At 62.5% G+C, this 22779-nt stretch overlaps 1 protein-coding gene across 2 annotated transcripts in view; it reads left to right on the forward strand.

Annotated features, from left to right (window-relative positions):
* Positions 1–22779, forward strand: part of ADGRB1 (adhesion G protein-coupled receptor B1) — a 75066-nt gene that overhangs the window by 47439 nt on the left and 4848 nt on the right. For both annotated transcript variants that reach the window (XM_064268142.1, XM_064268141.1), the window contains 8 exons: positions 2253–2356; positions 4150–4252; positions 5288–5438; positions 6318–6387; positions 7649–7715; positions 9037–9122; positions 16923–17094; positions 21480–21575. In XM_064268142.1, the coding sequence (XP_064124212.1) occupies positions 2253–2356; positions 4150–4252; positions 5288–5438; positions 6318–6387; positions 7649–7715; positions 9037–9122; positions 16923–17094; positions 21480–21575 (849 nt within the window). The remainder of the gene's footprint in view (positions 1–2252; positions 2357–4149; positions 4253–5287; positions 5439–6317; positions 6388–7648; positions 7716–9036; positions 9123–16922; positions 17095–21479; positions 21576–22779) is intronic.

The following is a 22779-nucleotide window of genomic DNA, read 5'->3' on the forward strand; positions in this document are numbered from 1 at the left end:
CTGGGGTGGCTCTGAGCTCAGCAGGGAGCTGGCCTTCTGTGGGAGGCTGGCCTGGTGTGACGTGCTTGGCCTGATGAGGGGCCGGCCTTGCCCTGCAGGTCTCTAGTCCAGCCCTCTTAGCAGTGCCTGGAGTCCCTGGCATCCTGCCCTCTCACACAGCCTGTCTTCTGTCCACATCACCCAAAATCTGCCCACTGGGGCAGTCAGGAGTGAGGGATGAGAAGGAGGAGGGAGCAGGCAGGCAGGTAGGTAGGTGAGCTGGCAGTCGCAGGCTGCCAGGCCTAACGAAGACAGACGGAGGCAGATGGCACACAGGTCAGGGCAGGAGCTGGCCCGGAGCGGGCATGAACCACTTACCCAGCCGCCCGTGACCTGCGTGCATGGCTGGCTGTGGGTTGAGCCCAGTGTCCTTGAGATGGTTGCTGGGGTCATCCTGACCTCTGCCAGCCCTGGACCTCAGTTTCTCCACTGGTAAAACTGCGCAGTGATGGGTTCTGGGGCTCAGCACTCCAGATCCTGCCGGACCTCGCCTGCTGAGGTACTGCCCAGAGCTGAGTGCCCGAGCATGTGGCAGTGTGCCCCCACTTGGCATGCATTACCAGGGCTCACAAGCGTGTTGTAGCCAACTGAGGTGGTGTTTGTGGGCAAGGCTGCTCTCTCTCCCACGAAACCCAGTGGCCTGGGGTAATCCAGAGGACCTGCCTGGAGGAGGCGGCTTTTAGAGCAAAGCATGGTGGCAGGTTGCAGGGCTTCCATGGATGAAGAGGAGCTGAGTAGCTGGCATCCAGGGCATTCTGCCTGAGCAGATACACTGGGCTTGGTAGGCTCGAGGAGCCAGCTTGGCACTGGGGCAAGAGGGTGGGTTGGGGTGCAAGCCCACGACCACCGATCTCATCTTGACCTGGAGGGGGATTAGGCAGCAGGGGCAGAGGAGGAGAGCCAGGGGCATGGTGGGTGTGTGGGAGACGGTGGGCAGGCCATGGGAGGTCCTCACGTAGCAGTGATCCCCTGCTGGTGGGCGCTCAGTGGTCACACTGTGGCCTGGGAGCAGAGGTGTAGTGGGTCAGCAGGCGATCGGACCCATGGGGAGGCCTCCTCCCAAGAAAACTAGAGGTCGGCTGACCCCCAGTGCGTCTGCCGGGGGTCAGGGAGTAGGGCGGCCCCCAGGACCTCATTTTATATCTGGGGAACCGAGGCCCAGGACAGGGGAGTCACTGCCTGAGGCCACCCCTCAAATTTAGAGTTAAGCTAGTCATCAGATCAAGAATCAGCTCCGCACCCCTCACCCCAGCCACGCCTGTTTGAACTGGACCCTGGTGCCCACGCGTGCTCCTCTGGCCAGTACCATTGAGTGTGTGCCTGCGCTGGCCATGCCTGGCAAGGTCACAAGGCACAGAGCTTATCAACTGCAGGGCCAGTCACCCCCATCAGTGGGACCCAGGCTGGGACAGGGTGACACCCAGGGGGGCCTGGGAGTCAGTGAGGGTTTCCTGGAGGAGGTGGTGGCAGGAACAGCATGTGTGTGGATGGAAGCACAGCGCAGTGTGGGCGCAGGGTACTGTGGGCACAGCAGAGAGACGGAGAGCCCAGGCCTGGGAGCAGCTGTGTAAAGGCCCCGAGGTGGGGCGGGAGGTGGGGGCAGCCTTGTAGGGGGCTGGCTCAGGGCAGGGGGGCCAAGGCTGACTTTGAGCGGGAGAGGGAGGTGCTTCCATGTCAGACAAGAGGCCAGGGTGGGGGGCACTGGCGGCGGCTGGAGGGCGGAGGGTGTGTGCAGGGGAGACCTGCTGGAGCAGGGGTACAGTGCAGAACTGGCAAGCACTGGGTTAGGGTACCAAGTGAGGGGCTGTGGAAGGAGCAGGTGGGGGTAATCCAAGGTGTAAAGGGGGAGTGGAGTTTGAGATGCTGGTTAGATGAGCTGGAGCTGGGGGGCAGAGTCTTGAGGGGGACAGCAGAGCCTCCACAGAGGGTGGGGCCAGGAAGACAGAGAGGGCCAGCTCTGCCACCATCCCATGGGGGGACCTCGCATGGGGGACCTATCTGTGACATGGGGGTGACCCTTCCCTGGAATGGCTGGGGGTCATTGAGGGGGAGGCTGAGCACTGGCTCAGGGAGGGGGACACGGAAGGGACCAGGAGGGCTGCTGGGCATGGGGGCCGAAGGGAGAGGGGCTGGTTGGGCAGGGGCCCCCAGCCGGCCCAGGGGTCCCTGCCCTCACTTGTGGTCTCCCGTGCCCATGGCGGCTGGACCTGCAGAACATGGAGAAGGCAGCCGTGCCGTCAGTGGCGCTCATCGTGGGCTGCGGCGTGTCTTCGCTCACCCTGCTCATGCTCGTCATCATCTATGTCTCCGTGTGGAGGTGGGTGCCGGCCTGCGGGGTCCCAGCAAAGGGCGGTGGCTCGGGATTGGCCCACTCCCCCGTAGGCTTCCCCTCCGTCGTCATTGCTGCCCCCACTGTCACAGATGGTGCCACCTGCCCGCCACCATCCCCCAGCCCTTCTGTGACCACCTCTTCCCCAGTGTCCTTGCTATCCTCCCGGTCTCTCAGCCGTGCCCCCCGACCAAGCCCCCACCCACACCTGTCCAGGGCTCCTGGTGGTGCTGAGTGACACTGACAAGGTGGGGGCAGACAGATGCAGGGGCAGGTGGACATAGGCCATGCATTCTCCCCCACCAACTAAGTGTGTTGCCTGGTGGGTGCCAGCCCATGCCTACTGCCCAGCAAGCTGAGCCCATGTTGGTGTGCCCACCAGCACCTACACAAGCATACGCTGTGGGGGAGTGGGACACAGTTGCCCTGTCTGACTTTCTGGGCCTAGGGTCACTTGTCAGGGCCCGGGGTCTCTGCCCCACGTGCCTTTCCCCAGGGCTCCCTGTCCACCCGCCAGGGTCTCCAGGAGGCGACCTGCTAGGTGAGGCTGCACCCAGCAGATGTGAGGAAGCAGGCAAGAGGACTCATGTCTAAGCCAGTGAGGAGCTGGCGGGGCGGGGGTGACGGGCACGCTAGCGTGTGTCTGAGTGCCCAGCAGCACGGTATCAGTGTGTGAGGGCACGTCCCTGACTAGGAGCAGGTGCGCACATGTGCTGGCGGGCATCCCATCTCCCTGCCCCGTTTCCCCACGGGACACAATGTGGGTCAGGGAGGTGAGTCCAAGGCCACCCTGCCAGGGCCCCCACCCACCCGGGCCAAGCCGAGACTCCCCTTGTGCCTGGATGGACGTGTTGCCACCACGCCTGGCTGCCCAGCTCTCAGGCAGCACAATGTCAGCCGGTCATCAGAATTGACGGCTGGCAGCTCCCCGAGGTCGGGCAAGAGGTCGATGTGCCCAGCAAGGGGAGGGGAGGTTTTGCGGGTGCCAATGGCCATGAGCAGCAGGCGCTACTCACCCTCCTGTCCTCCCTGAGGGTCAGCCAACCTGGCCCCGAAATGGCAGCATCAGGGCCCCAGCCACTGGAGCTCTGGAGCCGGGGCAAGGGTACAGCTGGGTGAAAGCCAGGAGCAGGCAGACAGTGAAACGCAGGAACAAGCTGTGTCCAAAGGGTGGAGTGGGAGGGAGAAGACTTTAACGCAAAGGGGGGCCTTTCTAAGGGTGAGCCGTCCCAGCCGGAGGGGACAGCTGCGCCCTCCTTGGTACCTGACTGTGTGCCGTGATTTGGTGTGTGGTGGAGTGGAGGTGATGATGGTGACAAGGGTGGTGGTGGTGGTGATGGTGGCGATAGACGTGTGTTGGCGGGGATGATGACAGTGATGATGGTGGTGAGGGGGGTGATGATGGTGGTAGTGAGGATGATGGTGGTAGTTGTGATGATGGTGGTGATGGGGGTGATGGTGGTGGTTGTGATGATGGTGGTGATGGGGGCGACGACACTGATGATGATAATGACGTTGGTGATGATTGTAACGGAGGTGAGGGTGGCCGTGGTGTAATGAGGGTAGGGATGTGGTAGTTGGGATGATGCCGGTGGTGGTGATGGATGTGGGAGGTGGTGACGGCGGGGATGATGACGGTGACAACGGTAGAGGCGATGGCGGTGGTGGCAGTGACTGCAGGGAGGGGCTGGGGCCCTGGTCTTGGTGCTGGCCACAGGCCCCCAGTTCCCACGAAGACGAGGCCTGCGGGGCACTGACCACAGGCCACCGCCCTTGCACAGGTACATCCGCTCAGAGCGGTCGGTCATCCTCATCAACTTCTGCCTGTCCATCGTCTCCTCCAACGCCCTCATCCTCATCGGGCAGACCCAGACCCGAAACAAGGTAGGCGGCCCTCTGCCGTGGGCACCCCAGCGTCCCCGGTGGGCTGGGGCGGACACCCAGCAGGGGCTGGACCTGGGATTAGTGGGAAGCTCGGACCAGGAGGAGGCTGCGAGAGCCACCGGCGTGGCCTCCAGCACGACTGAAGCAGGCCCCCATCCCCCTGGGCTGGCACAGGCCCCTGACCAAGCAGGGCCATGGGGACGTGAGTCCCGGAGGACTGGCCTCCACTGCTCCCCTCGGGACAAGTACATGTCCTTGGGACTGACTGATGCTTTGCGGGGCCTTTCTCCTGAGCCCCTGGTGGCCAGCTGCCTGCTCTGGCACTGTTACCCCAGGCCCCTGTGTCCATCTCTCCCCTGTTCACCCCCATCAGCCTTTGAATGAAGCAGGACATGACATGGCCCCTCAGCCAGCCCTCCCCAAAGTGCCCCCACCCATGCCCCCTATTGTGGCCCCCAACCCCATCCTGGTCACCCCCTTCCCATCCAGCTCTCCACGGAAGGGCCACTGCTTCTCCAGGGCTCCCACCTGACCCTCCAGGCCACAGGGCTGAAGGCGATGGGAGGGTTGGCAGTTGGATGGTGGGAAGGCCTGGCCATGGGGACTTGGTCCCTGCGTGTGCGGGGGTGGGGGGGCAGGTCGTGGTTGGGGGGGCCGGGCTGTGTCTGAGCTTGCCTGTCACTTGCTGTGTGGCCTTGGGGTGTGACTCTCTCTCTCTGGGCCCCAGTGCCCCATTTACTAAACGGATGGGTTTGAACTGTGTCTTCTAAGTGGGTGCCTAAGCCTGGTGCTGGGGTGGCTGGGGAAGTCGGGGAGGGTGTTATTCCCTGACAGTTTCTGGGCTGTGTTGTGAGACCACCCATCCATGGGGGCCCAGACCACCCCAGGGGGCCTGGACACTTGCCAGCCGATCTCTGGGCTGGTGGGGCCCTGGTGGCTTCCTACTGGGATTCGGCCGGGTTCCACCGCCTCTAGCACTGTGGGTGGGCGTGGGGCCGGAAGCACCCGCCCAGCCCTTGCCCGCCGCCCGCCCAGGTGGTGTGCACGCTGGTGGCCGCCTTCCTGCACTTCTTCTTCCTCTCCTCCTTCTGCTGGGTGCTCACGGAGGCCTGGCAGTCCTACATGGCCGTGACGGGCCGCCTCCGGAACCGCCTCGTCCGCAAGCGCTTCCTGTGCCTGGGCTGGGGTGAGCGGCTGCGGCGGGCGGGGTGGGCCGCCTCACCCGAGCCGGCTGTCTGTGCCGGCAACTTGTCCCCAGCCCCTCGCAGCCCCTTCCCTCCCTGTCCTCACCCCCACCCCCAGCCTCCATAGCTTATCCCCGTGGCCTCTCCCCTCCGCACGGCGGGTCTCCAGATAAAGCACAGGACGCTTGTCACATGGGAATGGCAGGTGATCAAGGACTCTTGTTAGTGTAAGTATGTCAGTCTGTCACGCTGTGGTTGCTCACGTGTCGCTGGGATGCTGGAAGCGCTGCCACCGGCATTTCAAATACCAGCAGCATCACCTGTGGCGGACAGGTCTCAGCAGAGCTTCCAGACTCGGACAGACCGGAAGGAAAGGCGTGGTGATCTACTTCTGAAAATCAGCCAATGAAAGCTTGATGGATCGTATCAGAGTACCGTCCAATGTAGTGCTGGAGGACGAGCCCGCTCGGTTGGACGGCGCCCAGAGTACACAGTGGCCCCAACAGTGGACTTGAGCGTGTCGGCGATCGTGGAGACGGTGCAGGGCCAAGCGGCATTTTGTTCTGTCGTGCATAAGGTCCCCACGAGTCAGAGCCGACTCAGCGGCAGCTAACAACACGCCCCATGCAATACCTGGGACAAGCTTCCACTAAAGAATGAGTCCTTATCACCTGAGGTTCACATCTGGCTGGCGGCCACTGTTTTCACTTGCCAAATGAGCACACTACCCCTCTGGTTCTGCGTGTCCTCATCTCACCCACCCTGGTCCCTCTCTCTCACACTCGGTGTCACCTCCTGTTGCGGGGGCTGGGAGGAGGCAGGGGTGGACCAGGGGCTCCAGTGATGGGGGACTAACGCCTTTCTTTCCGACCCTTCTCCAGGGCTCCCTGCGCTGGTCGTGGCCATCTCTGTGGGGTTCACCAAGGCCAGAGGGTACAGCACCATGAACTAGTGAGTCCCCACCCTACACTGCCCCCTCCGGATGTGGCCTGGGGCTGAGGCTTCCACTCCATTTGCCAGCCACCCCATTTCGCAGATGGTAAACCAAGGCTCAGCGGGGTGGGGGTGCCCTCACTGGAGGCTAAACCACAGCCTCCAGGAGACTGCTCCCTGGAACGGGCCCCAGGATTCAGAAAAAAGGGGCTTTGGAGCCATCAGAGTTCTGGCCTCTTGGCCAGGTGGCCATGGATGGATCAGTGAGCCTCTCTGAGCCTCAGTTTCCCACCATGCAGGTGCTGGTGAGATAGCAGACTGGGAGCAGCAGGTGTGCCCCATCCGTGGCTCAACCCCTGGTGGTGGGAGGGTGGGTGGCGGGTGCCCGTTTTCCGATGACATCACTGAGGCCCTGAGGGTCAGCCAGGTCCAAGTCCTAGGGCCTTGATGGCCAAGCCAAGGGACTTATCCTAAAGGTAGCATGTGCTTCTGAAGTAGGGTGGGGGGTGGTGAGGATGCGAGGAGCCGGGATGGGCAGAGGAGCCAGGGAAGGAGAGGACTGAGGCCTGGGGGTGGGGAAGAGAGGGAGCAAAAAGCAGGGGCAGGGACTATAGGAGGCCGAGTGGGAGGAGGGTGGGATGTGGGTGAGGACAGTTACATGAAGCCCCAGTGGGGTGAGTGCTGGGGGGGAGCAGAGCCACAGTCCCCAGAGACGGGAGGAGGGATGCCCGGCCTGCTGGAGCTGAGGGGGTCTGAGGGGATGTCTGGGGGTGTGTTGAAGCGGGGTTCTGAAGGGTGGAGAGGAGTTTGTTAGGCAGCGTGGGGCAGAGAGAGCAGCAAGTGCAGCAGGCAGAGGGGTCCTCCCTGGGCTCGGGGGTCCTGCAGGCCACCATGGATGGGGAGCATGGGGCAAGAGGGGCCAGGCCTGGTGGAGGCCATGTGCTGAGGCCGCTGGCCTGGGTTGAGTGGGCAGGCAGAACATGGCATTTGGGATCACGTGGGCAAGGCTACGGACAAGCCTGGGAGGGTCTGAGAGACCTGCAGAGGAACTAGGAGGGGCAGCCGGGGAGGGGGTCTGGAGGAGGAGGCCAGCTGGAGAGGGAGTCTGGAGGAGGGGGCCACCCAGGAAGGGTTACTGGGGGAGGGGCAAGGGTCAGGGCCCTTCATCTTCCTCTGCCCCTCCAGCTCCCCCTTTTCCCTTGAGAAGCCCAGCAATCCAGCATCTACCTGTGGGATGGGGGCTCCCACACTGGGCTCTAACCAGCCAATTGCTCCCCAGCTGCTGGCTCTCCCTGGAAGGGGGACTGCTGTATGCCTTCGTGGGACCTGCGGCTGCTGTAGTCCTGGTAGGACTTGCCCCTTGAGCCCCCACTGGACCCCTAGCCTCTTGGAGCCTCTCGGGCTGGGGACCTGGGGTGACCCTAATTGCAGCACCTACTTCTGACCTGCCCTGGGGTCTCGAGGCCTCCTATTCCGAGGAGCACAGCCCACCTGAGTACTGGGCACCTGCTGTGTACAGCCACCCTGCCAGGAGCCCTGGTGGGTGGATGGGTGGGTGAATGATGGACAGATGGACCAATAGGTGAGTGAAGCAGCAGGGAGCTCGCAGGCTAGACCCGGGGGAGGCGTGTCCCCCCCAAGCCCATCAGAGCCAGGGCTTCTTGTCCCTGCCCCAAGCCCATCAGAGCCAGGGCTTCTTGTCTCTGGGAGGGTGCTGGGTGGGCAGGGTGGCCACCATTACCTCCCCTACTTGCTCTGTGGGTTTTCCCTCTGCTTTTTCCCACCCAACCCTCGTGGCATAGTGGTTAAGTGCTACACCTGGTAACCAAAAGGTCAGCAGTTCGAATCCACCAGGTGCTCCTTGCAAACTCTGTGGGGCAGTTTTACTCTGTCCTCTAGTCGAATAGATTCAACAGCAATGGCTTTGTTTTTTTTTGGCTTGGTTTCCCACCCATTTGTTTGGTGGGGAAGGCAGACAGCCCCGTGGGGCCCTGACCGGGTTCTTGTCCCCAGTGCAGATGGGCGGGGGAGCCACTGAGGACAGGGCAGAGGGACCGGAGATCCTAGACCTCTCTCCCTGCCCCTACTCCCGGGACACTCATCTACTGCCCAGTTGTGAATTCCTGTGCTGCAAGAGGCTTCTCCAAGCAGGGCCACTGCCTCGAGGGGCGCCCTGTGCTCAGCCCAGCACAGAGGAGGTGACCCTGCTGGTGGGACAGCATCTGGTGCCCGGCCTCCCTCCCTGGCCAGCACCCAGCCTCGGGGGCCTGCGCCTTTATTCCTCGAAGGCGCCTCAGCTGGAGAGGCCCATGCAGCGCATGCTAATGTCCACCTCCCCCAGCGTCGGTGCCGTTGTGAGGGCAGGTGCTGCCCAGTGGACGGTGGATGCGTGGTGCATCGGGAGGGTGGGGGCTGGTCCCACCTGGCTGGACCTTCCCTCAAAGGGGGACGTGCAGGCCTGAGTCAGGGTGGCCCGCAGCCCAGGACAGACGCCCTGCCCCCAGGCAGGCCGGCAAACCTCCACGTGGGTGTCAGGACCTCCTGTCACTGCTCAGCCCATTTGGGTCACGAAGAACCCCATGGACAGTCCTTGGGGCCCAGGGCCGGGGGGGGAGGGGCTCGGCAGGGAGGGACACTGTGGGTGACAGCTGCCCCTGTGCCTGGCAGGTGAACATGGTCATCGGGATCCTGGTGTTCAACAGGCTTGTGTCCAAGGATGGCATCACCGACAAGAAGCTGAAGGAGCGGGCAGGGTAGGGCAGGCAGCCATGCTACCCCAAGTGGAAACGAACCCAGGCCTACCTCTGTGCCGTAGGGTGGGGAACCTGAGGCACAAAGCACAGCGAGCGTCGAGGCTCACAGCCAGCCCTTGCCTCTCTCTGGGCCTCAGTTTCCCCACATGACCCGTGACAGATCCTCAGAGATGGCTTGCCTGCTCCCGGAGGCTCTGCCCTTGCCAGGGGCCATGGGGCGGGAGTCGCCTGACCCGAGGCTGGAGCTGGGTTTCCTGGTGTGCCTTCCTCCACTGCGAGGTTTGCCATCAGCGGCGGTATCCCGGGCAAGAAAGAACCCCATCGGCCCCGTGGGGCCGTGACTGTGGAGTCCTTGTACTGTGTCACCCGGGGCAAGGCCACCCCCTATCTTGGTGATGGACTTAGGCTGTCCTGTGGGGCCTTCACCCTGGGGCAGAGAGGGCAGGGCCAGATGGGCTCAGTGCCTCCGCCACATGGGGACATGTGCTGAGAGAGGGCGGTGCCCTGGGAAAGTCACATAGGGCTGTGGGGCACCAGAGAACCGGGTGGGGCGTGCTTGGGGCTGGCTGCCTCTTGAGTCCACCCCCAGGGGACAGCCCAAGGCCACTCAGGCAGGAAGGGGAGGCTGCAGGGTGGGCCCCTCTCTGTCCTGCCCTGCCCATCAGGGCCCTCCTCCACCTCTCCTGCTGTTGCTCTGGCTTTGTGCCTTTGTCCATCAGGCCTGGCTGGTGTCCTCGCTGGGGTCTCCACCCCACCCCCACCCCTCTGTGCCTGTCGTTCTTGTGGTCTCTCTCTCTCTCTCTCTCTTTCTCTGACCTCTCCCCTTCTCCCCATGAACCAAAGCTTCAGGAAACCTTCCCCTTGGATCCCTGGTAGGTTCCAGCCAAGCTGGCCTGGGGGGCGTGGCGCGGCCCTGAAGGACCCCACGCTGGCCTAGATCTGAGTCCCCGGTCTGAGGCTCCTGGTCTGGGAAGTGGGCATGGGCAGGTGCCTATAAGGCCTGTCCACTTGACAGCCTAGCTCTGCCCCACACCACCAGGGCCCCCAGGACACACTGTGACCCACCCACACTGCACACGGTGTGTGCCTCCCCGTTGTAGGTACGCAGTGACTGGCGGGGGCCGTAAGTGGGCCCTGACCCTATCCTTTGCTTGGTTTGCCCCTGCAGTGGCCCTCCGAGCAGGCTGTCAGCATCCCCCACTTTAAAGCCCAGCAGGCAGTTTAGAGAGGGTGGGTTGCTGGTGGCAGGGGTATCCGAGCTTGGGCCAGGCAGGCTCTAGAACCCCCTCATGTACTTCTGGGTCCTGCTTGCTGTCGCTGGGTGGCCCCTTACCAGGGTGTGTGCAGTGGCCAAGGGCTCAGCCTGGTGGATGCTGCCAGACACACCCAGACTTGCCTCTGGGCTGGACCCCAACTCCCCCCACACAGAAAAGGAAGCACAGAACACATGGGTCTGTGTATGCTCACAAGCACACACATGCACATTCCATATACACATTTATACACGTAGACATTTGTACACATGTACGTTAGCACAGAGACACACATGCACACCCACGTGTGTGCACATGGGCACACATGCTGACACAAACACAAGTACACACGTGCACACCCACACAGATGTGCAGGGGCCACTGCCCAGGCCAGCTCACAGACAAGAGCTTACAGGACCCACCTCCCCGCCGCCCCCCCGCGGGGGCCTGGCCACCTGAACCCTCGAGCACAAGGGCAGCACGGGGCCGGAGCAGGTGGCCTGGCTCCGGGGATTTGCACAGACGAGCCTCCCGCAGACCACAGACAGCGTTCCACCACTCTGGGCAGACACACGGCGCTCGTGCCCCACGTCCGGCGGGCACGCTCGGCTCCAGCGCAGACAGCCCCCAGCCCTCTGTGCTCATCAGGTGCATACAGAGCCTCAGGGTCCCCACCCGGCCCCCGCTGGGTGAGGGCTGACGGCGCTCAGAAGGAAGCTGCCCCTGGGCCCTGGGCTGGACTCCGTGTGGTTGGTTTTGCTCTTTTGTCTTGACGTCCCCCAGTTTCCACGAGAACAGTGTTTGCTTTTGTTTCAGCCTTTTAATTTCACTTGCAGTCCGCTGCCCGAGCCCCCCCTTGGGCGCACCCTCAAATGTGCCAGGTGTGGAATTATCTCTGCCACCGACGCCAGCGCCGACGCCACCAGTAACGCCATGTTAGTGCCTCCGCACCTCACCCCCTGCCGCCCAGCTCCTGCCTCTTCCTCAGTTAGAGTCTGCTCGTTTGCTGTGAACTTTTTCTCTCGTTTCTTCCGTTCCTCTCATCCACTCTGGGCCTCCCGGGCAGCCCCTGCCCAGCCTCCCAACCCCTGCCCGGCCGCCCAACCCCTGCCCAGCCTCCTAGCCTCTCCCTGGCCTCCCAGCCTCTCCCCTCCACCCCTACGCCCCACAGACTTCTCTCCTTCCTCCCCCAGGGCCTCACGCACAGGACACAGGGGCGGGAAGGGAGTCGGCCAGCTCAGGGCAGCGGCTGGCCTGGTGCAGTGGTCAGCCTGAGGACACTGTCAGCTATGCCTGTGGTATCCGTGACTGAGGTCGGGCTGGGCCATGGCCGGCGTGTGGGAGTGATCACATGGGGTGGGGTCAGGGTCAGCTCCGTGTGCACTCCGTGGGGGCTCAGCCGTGTTGCGGTTTGTGGCTGCAGAGTGGTTCTCCCACCACCAGCCCCGTGTGTGGCCTCTCCACCCTCGTGCCGGGAAGTCAGTGTGTTCGCCTCTGCAGACCCTCAGGTGGGGAGATGCCTGGCGGGGCTGCTCCTGTGAGACCCTCTACCAAGGCCACCTCCATGTGGGGTGAAGCCAGGCACAGGAGTGGGAGGGGCCCAGGCATGGGTGAGTGGATGAGTGTGCGTGAGCATGTGTGCAAGTGTGTTACGTTTGTGTGCGAATGTGTATAAGTATGGGGTGCAAGTGTGTTGTGTGTGCAAATGTGTATAAGTATGTGAGTGTGCAAGTGTGTTGTGTGGGGGGGTGTTAGTGAACGTCTGGGAGTGAGTGTGAGTGTGCAAGTGTGTTATGTGTGGGGGTGAGTGAAGTCTGAGCTTGTGAAGTGTGTTGGGGGAGTGAGTGAGTGGGGGAAGTCGCGCCCCAGGATGCAGAGCCAGTGGCAGTCAGCCCCCACCTGGCTAACATGCTGGGCGCAGGCAGGTGAGGTGTAAGGCTTGGTCTGGAGGGGCGTGGCTAAGGTGGGGTAGGGGCCAGTGGGAGTGTCTGGGCTTCCCAGCCCTGGGGACACCTTGTACCATGCCCAGCCCCCACCTCAGCCCAAGCCCATGGCTATGCCTAGACTCTCCTGGGTCCACTCCCCAAGGCGTCACTGTGGCCGGTGCCCTGAGCCACAAAGAGGCAGTGTTCCTGGGTGGAGATAAGGCACCTTTCAGGCACAGGGGTCAGCCCGGTTGGTTAGCTGGACACCTTGGTGGGGGAGCAGGCTGGAGGAGTCAGCCAGGGCCAGTGAGAGTCCTTGAGTGCCCATCCAAGAGCGGGGTCTGTGCCTCTGTGCCAGGGTCCCAACAGGCCAGCAACCACCTGGTTCCACCTCAGCCCAGGTCATTGCAGTTCAGATGGCCCTCCTTTTTTCCCCTGCCAGTCCTGGGGGTTGGGGCACCTATTGCCCTGAGCTCGGGATGCAGTGCTTGGTCTTGCCATCTGTCCTGGGGGGACATCGACCCACTCAGGGCACATGGCATCAGGCCATGAGTCCTGTGGCTGTGCTCAGGCCCTCTTCTCCCACACCTGGGGCTCCAGGATCCTTTGAGGACAGGTCTCCATGGGGTGTGAATAGGGGACCAGGGCAGGCCTCCATGGAGTGTGGGACCAGGGCAGGTGGATGGGGGACCAGGGCAGGTCTCCATGGAGTGTGGATGGGGGACCAGGGCAGGTCTCCATGGGGTGTGGATGGGGGACCAGGGCAGGTCTCCATGGGGTGTGGTTGGGGGACCAGGGCAGGCCTCTGCAGGTGTGGATGGGGGACCAGGGCAGGTGTCCGTGGGATGTGGATGGGGGACCAGGGCAGGTGTCCGTGGGATGTGGATGGGGGACTGGGGCAGGTCTCTGCAGGTGTGGATGGGGGACTGGGGCAGGTCTCTGCAGGTGTGGATGGGGGACCGGGGCAGGTCTCTGCGGGTGTGGATGGGGGACCGGGGAAGGTCTCTGGGGTGTCCTGAGCCTTGCTGGCCAGGCGCCTTCCGGTCAGGACACCCGAGCCTTGGCGTCCCTCCATGCAGCTCCTGCTGAACTGCTTCAGGAGCTTCGGGTCCACCGAAGGGATCTGAGTCACCTATGGCCCCAGACCCAGGTGTCTGCCGGCAGCAGGAGCAGTTGGGCTCAGACATCGAGGGGGGAAGGGGCAGAAGATGACTGTCGGTGGGAGGAGACGTGATGAGGAAGGTGGGAGCACTGGTGGGGTCAGGGGGCCCAGCGGGAGGACAGCGCTGGTTCCATTGCAGAGTGCCCTCTTTGGGAGGGATGAGGGCTCACCTGCCCCGTTCGCATGGTGGAGAAACTGAGGCCCAGAGCAGGAAGGCACTGGTTCAGAACACCGTGATCAACCCCTTGGTGTATGAATATTCACAGGGAGTCATGCCAGTCCCCCACCACTTTGCAGGGTGAGGACAAGCTGCCTGCCCCGCGGAGCAAGGCAGAGCTTTCCCAGGGTGCCCCAGCCTATACCCACCCTTCCTCTCCCACCCTGAACACTGTGGTGGCCCTGGGTGGGCAGCAGAGGCCTGGGGGCCTGGAGGGGCTTCGACTCTGGGCTACCGGCAGTGCTTCCACTCCAGGAGGCAATGGGGAGGGGGTGAGGAGAGGCAGGCAGTGCCCAGGGGAGGGGTGGGAACTTTAGGGCAACTTGGGCCCCTGGGGGAGCCATGGGGGGCAGGCCCTGGAGATCCCCCTTGGGGCACTCTAAAACGGTGGGAGCAGTAGTAGTGAGGGAGCCCTGGTGGTGCAGTGGTTAGGAGCTTGGCTTTTAACCAAAAGGTGGCCAGTTCAGATCCACCAGCCGCTCCTTGTAAGCCCTGTGGGGCAGTTCTCCTCTGCCCTCTCAGGCCGCCATGAGTTGGAACCAACTGTACGGCAATGGGTTATGGGTAGTAGCAGGTACCTGTCTGACTTCAGGGGAGATAATAATGAGAATCACTGTCAGCACAGAACTGATGGTGACTATGAGGCAAAGGTCAGACATACCTCTTACCAGTTCTGACACAAGCCATCCCTCCCGCGGCTCTCTACTTCTCTCCTGGGTTCCGTAACCCATTGCAGTGGCCGCACAGAACTCGCAGGCGATCCTTCCGGTTAAGTGTGAAAGTAACAGGCTACAACTCAGGACCGGGATCAGGAAGCACACAGACCAACTGTCCCTTCTCCAGAGCAGGACAGCTCCCTTATTAGCTTCTTTCGGCTGCGCAGGCCTCCTCTAGGTCCCCTGGGGGTGGGCTCCTCAGCCCTACCACCTGTCTCTACCAGCTCTGCCGCGGGGCCCCTCCCAGACCTCTCACTGTCTCCAGGGTTAGAGTCCGGGGCCAGTGTTGGAGCTCCTTTACGACGTGCCTTGCCCCCTCTCTTTCTCTCTCTGCTTCTGCTGCTGCATCGTTTCTTCCTGCTTTTTGTCTGACAAACCTCAGCGGGTTGGCTGCATTTATACACAGACTCTACGTCCCTTTCAAGGCATGGCCATCCCACCAGGGCCACAGCTGACCAGTCCTCTAACCCCCTCTCCGTAGGCCACAGAGGCTTCCTTTGCAGAGGAGGCTCTAGTCACTTCATCTGCGTAGTCCACTGACCAGTCCCCGCAAGGTGCGTCCCAACCACAGGGCACACTGCAGCCCAAGATCAGACCAAAATGTCAAACCAAGCTGTTTACAGTTTACCCAGGAAATGTCAATCCACCTGGACAAAAGTAACCAAACCCGTGGGGTAGAAAACTAGGGCAGAGGTAACTTCTCAGGGCTTAGGGGGAAAAATCTCTCAAGAGGATTTTCCAAAGAACCCAGGCAAAAGGCCACATACAGGAACGCACTTCACCACAGGCCTATGGAGCTGGGGTTGACACTGCCTGACGCGGAGCCTGCCTGATCCCTGGTCCTGGCCTGGGGGCACAGCCTGCCTGGTCCTGGGTTGGGAGCACAGCCTGCCTGATCCTGGGTCCTGGCCTGGGGGCACAGCCTGCCTGGTCCTGGGTTGGGAGCACAGCCTGCCTGATCCTGGGTCCTGGACTGGGGGCACAGCCTGCCTGGTCCTGGGCTGGCGTCACAGACTGCCTGGTCCTGGGTCCTGGGCTGGAGGTGTGGAGCTACTCCAGGAGTACATAGCTGTAAGAGGAGGGGTCTGGGACTGGGGGGAGCCTGTAGTTGGAGATGAAGGGGGAGGAGGAACTGCTCAGGAGGCGGGGTGGCCAGCTGTGCCTGGCCAAGAGGTCAGACAGGACTGAGGTGTCCCCCGGGGTGGGCCCTTGGGGTCCCACACACCGGGCAGGCGGTCAGAGGAGCTGAATGTGCCCTCCAGCCTTGGGAGCCTGTCCTGGCCAGACCCTAGGTCCTCCTAACCCTTGTGTCCAGCTCCTCCTTGGTGCCTCTGGCCCTGTCCCCCAACCCAGGCTCCCATCCTCTTCCCTCTACCCCTGCCAGCCTCATCCTTTGGGGTGGGTGGAGGGGGACAGGAGATCCTGGTGCCAACACCCACCCCAGCTGTAACAGTGACTCCAGCAGCCCCTTGGGGCTCCTGCAGATAGTCACCCCACCACCATGGCCCAGGGTCCCCAGGCCACGGAGTGGTGGGGACCAGGGTCAGGGCTGTTTGCTGACTGCCAGGGGTGGCACAAGCCCTGCTGTGTGGGCAGGGTCATCGTGCTGGTGCTGGGAGGGGCGGGCTGCATAGGGTGAACCTGCCACAGGGCACCCCTGAGGGCTCCTTGGAGGAGGGGGGCAGGTTGAGGGGTGGAGGCAGCCCCTCCTTCTCCCGCAGCCCTGGGTGCCACAAGGCAGGGGGCTTGGGAGGGACTGGGCAGAACAGGGCCCGCGATGAGGAGGGAACCTGTCCTCTCACCTTTTCTGTGTTTCCGTGTCTCCGTGCTTGGCCCCCTCCCTGCCTACCCTTGTCTGGCTATCTGTTGTCTTTCTTGGGCTCTGCCTATCTTTCTCTCTTCTTCAAGAGCCAGTGCTCAGAGGCCTGGCCCTGCACCCTTCCTGAGGCCACCTTGGACCGCAGCTTGGGCCTGGACCCCTTGCTTGGGGGTCTGAGGGGAGTCTGATCTGGGACCACCTGTGCCTCCTCTCCTTCCCTGTTCCTCCTGGACAGTCAGGAAATGGGGTGTCCCCCCAGGGCCTCCCTGTCCAGGACCCCCCATTCCGAGCCCTTGAGCTGGCAGGGATGCACAGAGGACCCCTCCCCAGGAGAGGAGGCAGCAAGACTGGAAATGAGGGGGGCTCAGGAGAGACAGCGAGGGGTAAGGTCAGGACCGAGAGCGGGGCGAGTGTGGGTGAGGAGTCCAGAGAGAGGGTCCAGACCCCGTGGATGGAGGACAGGGGAGGGCAGCTGGAGAGAGCTGGGGAGCGGAGCCATCAGGGAAGCATTAAAGACAGGTACAGAGAGGCTCAGATCCGGAGCAGAGGACCCCGTGGGGAACCCAAGAGAGATGACCTGGGTCCAGCACATGGGCTGACTCCCATCCTCCATGGAGGCCCTGGGCAGTGGGTCCAGGTGGTGTCCTTTCTCGGTGGGGATGGCAGGCTGGTCTTGATGCCCGCCACTGCTCGCCCATCCGTCCACAGGGCCTCGCTCTGGAGCTCCTGCGTGGTGCTGCCGCTGCTGGCGCTGACCTGGATGTCAGCCGTCCTCGCTGTCACAGACCGCCGCTCCGCCCTCTTCCAGATCCTCTTCGCCGTCTTTGACTCGCTGGAGGGCTTTGTCATTGTCATGGTGCACTGCATCCTGCGCAGAGAGGTGGGCCTGTGGGGCGCCTGGGGGGCAGCGGGGCGCCTGGGGGGCTGGGCCTGCAGTACGCCTGGGGGGTCAGTGGGATGCCTGGCCGGGCAGCGGGACGCCTGGGGGAGCAGTGGGACGCCTTGGGGACCAGGCCTACAAGACACCTAGGGGGCAACGGGCCGCCTGGGGGGCAGCGGGGCACCCAGGGAGCCGGGCCTGCAGTACACCTGGGGGGCAGTGGGATGCCTTGGGGGCCAGGCCTACAGGATGCCTGGGGGGAGCAGCAGGGCACCTGGGGGGACACCAGGATGCCTGGGGGGCCAGGCCTGCAGGACGCCTGGGGAGGCAATGGGGCACCTGGAGGGCAGCGGGATGCCTGGGGGGCAGTGGGATGCCCGGGGAACTGGGCCTGCAGGACACCTGAGGGGGCAGTGGGACGCCTGGGGGGCAGCGGGATACCTGGAGGGGCAGCAGGACGCCTGGGGGGATGGGCCTGCAGGACACCTGAGGGGGCAGCGGGACATCTGGGGGGCAGTGGGACACCTGGGGCAGCCAGATACCTGGAGTGGCAGCGGGACACCTGGGGGGGCTGGGCCTTCAGGACACCTGGGAGGCAGCGGGACACCTGGGGGCCAGCACGCACGCGTTCATTCAGTAGGCATCCATCCAGCATCACAACCCTGGAAGGCTGGAGCAAGTCTGCTTGGACTCACATTCAAGGCCACGCCCAGCATGTCAGGTGCCAAAAGCCTGACTCACAGCAGCCCCACGTGTGTCAGCAGAACTCCAGAGGGTTTCCAGTGGCTAAGTTCTTGGGAGTAGGTTGCCAGGCCTTTCTTTCCAGGCGCCTCTGGGTGGACTCAAACCTCCAACCTTTTGGTTAGCAGACTGTTTGCACCACCATGACTCCTCTCCACGTGCTCCTCGTTCCTCAATAGGACGCTTCTCCCAAGGTGGCCTGGGGCTAAGCGGCTGTCTAGACAGGCCTGGCTTCTGCCCTCCTTGGGACCAGGGAGATGAGAGCCGCCAGCAGGTGTGAACCTGGGCAGATTCCTCACAGCAGCTGAGACTCTGCTTCTGGCATTTTCTGGACCTCTCCAGGGGTGTCCAGAGCGGGTTTTCACCAAACAACGCCCCAACGACCTGCTGGCTAGTAGCGGTTATTGAGGTTATTGAGGGGATGCGTCCCAATCTTAGGGGGGAGATGTGAGCTAGCTGCATCCTGATGTCAGTGGAATGGGCTCTCTCCTGCAAAACCGTGTGGAGCAGTGTCTTAATCTGGGTTCTCTAGGGGTGCAAAACTAGTGAGACTTACTTATAAACGTAGAGATTTACCTGAGGAATGGGTTCATGCAATTGTGGAGACTGCTAAGTCCCAAATCTGTGGGTCAGGCGGCAAGCTGATGTCCCAGGAACCAGAGGTCAGGTGACAAGAAGCGCGCAGGGTGGAGAGAGCAAGCCTTGCTGAAACATCCATTTATATGCTGGAGGCAGGCCACAGCCCCAAAGAAACTCCTCCTTCAACTGATTGGCTGATCACATCAGGTCACAACATGGAAGGTGATTACATTGTATTATATTATGGAAGATCACCCACTCTGGTGTCTGCCAAACCACTGAGAGTCACAGCCTAGACGTGTGATATGTAACGGTAACCATCACAAGCAGTGAAGGGGCAGCACGGGGTCCCCAGCAGGGGCACAGGACACCATGTTGAGGGATCAGAAGTCTGGGAGCGGAGCAGACGGTGGTTTGAACACCTGCGTTTCCCTCCGCCTCTTCCTGGGGCCCCGTGGAGAGATGATATGGGGAAGCAGCCCCACCCAGAAGCCTCGCACCCGCAGCCGCACCGCCTGCAAACGTCCAGCCACTCACTAGGGCCCACGACCAGTGCTGAGGCTTGAGGAGAGCCTCCGACGTGGAAGATAGAACTTGGGAGAGCAGAGACCACCCAGGAAAAAGAACAGTCTCATCAGCCCCTGTGAGAAGATGCTCACGCCCCTGACGGGCACACATGTGCCCCATAAAGTAGGCCCGGTCCTGCCCCATTCTATGGACAGGAACTCCAGCCCAGCACCCCTTGGCCACCGCACAGGATCTCACCCCTGGGGCCATGCTCGTAACCACCGCCGCCTGGCTTCTGTGTGAAATGAGACTGGCAGGACAAAAAGAGAGTATTTAGAAATTTTAAACATGCAAGCAGAAAATGGAAAGCCCAGTATAAGGGTAAAGTAGAGGCTGTCTCTCACAGGAGAGAAAATACGGAAAGTTGGAGAGAAGGAAAGGTCTTTTTAAAACAGTTACAAGGTGAATTCAGAAGGCCCAACTGACTGATAGGCGGAGGTGCAGAAGGCAGCAGGAAGGGAGAACTTGGAAAAACGAAGCAGGGCAGGGCCCAGGCGGAGGGTGGGAGTGTGTGCACTCAAAGTGGAGACCCCCACAAAGGCACATTGTCGGGAGACCCCAGGACACGAGTGGGGACACAGAGAAAACCTGTGCGCCCCCACGTTCTGGCCGAGCGCCCTTGGAGCCCCTCGTGTGGGTGTCCTGCTGCAGGAGATGTCACAGTGGGTCGGGGGAAAGGAGCTTGCCGCCTGGGCGGGGGGAGGCTGCAAGCCTGTCCAGGTCCTCCATGCTTGGCAGCGGGGGCTGCAGGGGGGACGTGCTGGGAAGACAGATGGTGGGGACAGGCAGAGGCTGGATGTTTCTGCTGGTGGATGCCAACAAAGCTTGGGTCTCGAGGGGGAGCAGAATGGGGTGAGGCTTGCCCGGGTGGAGAGGGCCTGGGAGGGGATGGGGGCCTTGGGGGCCCCAGCTCTTCTTGATGGCAGCAGAGAAAGTGCTCTCCCATCTGCATCTCCTGGGATCCTTGCCTGCCTTCAAATGGGCACACAGTAGGTGCTTAATAAATGTGGGCCAGGTGACCAGTGAGCAAGAGGATGGGAGGGAGGCCCAAGGACTTGGCTGGGCCGTAGTTCTGAGGCCAAAAGGCCCTGGCTTCAAGCCCTGGCCCTGCTCTTCTGGCTGTGTGGCCTCAGGCAGGTCTCTTGCTCTCTCTGGGCCCAATGTTCCCATCTGCATGAGATGGACAGACGGCAGCCGAACCCCAGCAGGGTCTAAAGCGCCGCGACTGGAGAGAGTGGGTTGGGGTGTGGGCCTGTGAAAGTCCAGGCAGTGTGTGCCTGGGACCCCGCACGTCTCTTCCCACCTCCCCCACCTCCAGGAAGCCCCCACCCTGTACATTCACAGCCCCCGACCTTTGTGTCTTGGCTCTGCCCATTGCTGCCCCCAGAGGGTCAACTCGTGAGGCCGGCCCTCCCCCGGGGTCTGCGGCAGCCTCACCCTTGATGTCTGTGGTGGGTGGATGGAGGGCCGGCCGCTGGCCTCTCAGGTCTGACCTCAGACCCACTGAACAGTGTCCTCCGGATACTTTTCTCCACCTCCTTCATGGCTGACGAGCGTGCTGAGACAGCAGGTCCTAGAGTGGTCGATCCTAGAGTGGGTCGAATTGTGTCCCACAAAAGATACATCATAACCCCCAGAGCTTGTGAATGTGGCCTTGTTTGGAAAAAGGGTCTTTGCAGATGTGATTAAACGAAGGGTCTGGAGATGAGGTCGAAATCACAGATGGCCTGGGGCTCCCTGGGCAGCACAGATAGGTAAGTTCTTGACTACTAGGCTGGTGAACGGTGGCGCTTCCAGCCCAGCCGGAGGCACCTTGGGGGACAGGCCCGGCGATCTGCTTCCAGTTTTCCTCTGACATGTGGGGTCGCCGGGAGCCGGAATCCACTCAGTGGCCACTCACAGCAACACATTCGGCACAAAGAAATCAACAACCAAATCACAGGCGTCCTTGTCAGAGAAAGGCAGATTCCAGAGAGACAGAGGCCACGTGAAGACGGGCCAACTGCCCAGGACTGCCGGCAAGCTGCAGGAGCCGGCAGAGGCCGGACAGACTCCCTCAGAGCTGCAGAGGCCGGACAGACTCCCTCAGAGCCGCAGAAGGAACCAGCCCTGCCCACATCTGGAATTCAGACTTCTGTCATCCAGAACTTTCAGAGGATAGGTTTCTGTTTCAAGCCCATTTGTAGTCAGGTGTTTCCGCCGCTCTCAGCCGCACAGACCCCATCCGTGAGTGCGCTGCCTGCCACCATGGTGTGAGGAGCTCGCGCCCCCGCCCCCAGTGCGGTGCCCTCCCAGTGGACACGCATCCCACATGGCCCCGTGGATGCTGGGAGGCGGGGCTGTCCTCAGCTAACAGGGTCCAGGCCTCGGCTGCAGGCCGGGCTCTGCGGCCATGTCACCGGCCCGGCTCTTGGGAAAGGCCTGTAGCACTGCAGGGCCACACAGGGCGCCAGAGAGGACATTCAGGAGAGACACTGACCACCGTGCTTCCCCTCCAGGTCCAGGATGCCGTGAAATGCCGAGTGGTGGACCGCCAGGAGGAGGGCCATGGGGACTCGGGAGGCTCCTTCCAGAACGGCCATGCCCAACTCATGGTAGGACCCGGGCCCAGGGAGCAGGTCCCCCAACCCAGTGCTGCCCCTCACCAGGGGCTTTCAGGTCCTCACTGCACTCAGAGCTGCCCGAGGCCCAAAGAGCCCTGATAGAGGAGCCCTGGGCCCAGTTTGGAGTTGGGGAAACTGAGGCTCAACAGGGTGAAATTCCTCATCCAGAGTTTCAGGCTGGGAAGGGGCCAAGTTGGCAAGTGTGGGCAGGTGCTGGCACCTGGCAGTGCCCCCGGCCACACAGCAGCCCTCTGGCATCCCAGCTCCCCACAGCCCCTCCATCTCACTCAAGGAAAGAACTGGCCTCCACAGCCTCCTACCCAGGTGGGCCAGCCCTCAGTTGTGCACCCCACACACCAAATGGATGCCCCTGGTGCTTGGCCCTCACTCAGGGTCTGCTCCCTTCCCGCTGACTCCTCACCTGGCCCCTCTGGCGACCACCCCTCTCAGTAACCCCCTCTTCTGACCTATTCGGTGTCCTTTCTGCGTCTCTGCCCCCTGCAGCCTGAGCCTGCTCCCCTTCTTGCTCTACCCACTCTCCCTAAAGTGGGCTCACCCCCGCTTAGGCTCCCCAGGCACCAGCTCCCCCCTACCTCCTCCACCCCACCAGTCACCACGTCCACCCCTAGCCTGGGCCCCAAGGGTCCCCACCCCAGTGGCAGCAGCCCCCTCCCTCACTGGCCCCACTCCCAGGCCATGGGGGGTGGCCAGACCTCCACTGGCCTTGTCTGGAGCCAGCTCCCTCGGTGTTCTGTGCCTGAGCCACACTGGGCCAACTCCTCGTCCCCCTAACACCACGTACACAGTCTACCTTCCCAGCCCACCATGAAGGTGTTGCTGCAACATCACTGCCTCCAGGGAGCTCTCCCTGACTCCTGCCCAGTGGGGCCGCCCATTCAGGCCCTGGCAGCCCCAGGTGGCTCCATGTGGTTCTTTATCTCAGTCCACATTGTCTGCTGTCCCTGACAACTGTCTGGGCTCCAGAACGTCTGTTTGACGTGGTGCTTGGCCCCACCTCGGCCGCTGTGGTCACAGGCAGGGGCTCACCGGATGCCAGTGTCCACTTTGGGGTGAGGGCAGGGCCCAGTGGTGAGTGGAGGCTGGGTTCTGGCTTACCACACAGCGTCCAGCCAGGCCTGTAACCCCTCTGGGCCTCGGTTTCTCCCTCTGAAATGGAGGAGGTTCCACAGGCCTC

Source organism: Loxodonta africana, chromosome 14 (genome assembly GCF_030014295.1).
Source record: "Loxodonta africana isolate mLoxAfr1 chromosome 14, mLoxAfr1.hap2, whole genome shotgun sequence".
NCBI lineage: Eukaryota > Metazoa > Chordata > Mammalia > Proboscidea > Elephantidae > Loxodonta > Loxodonta africana.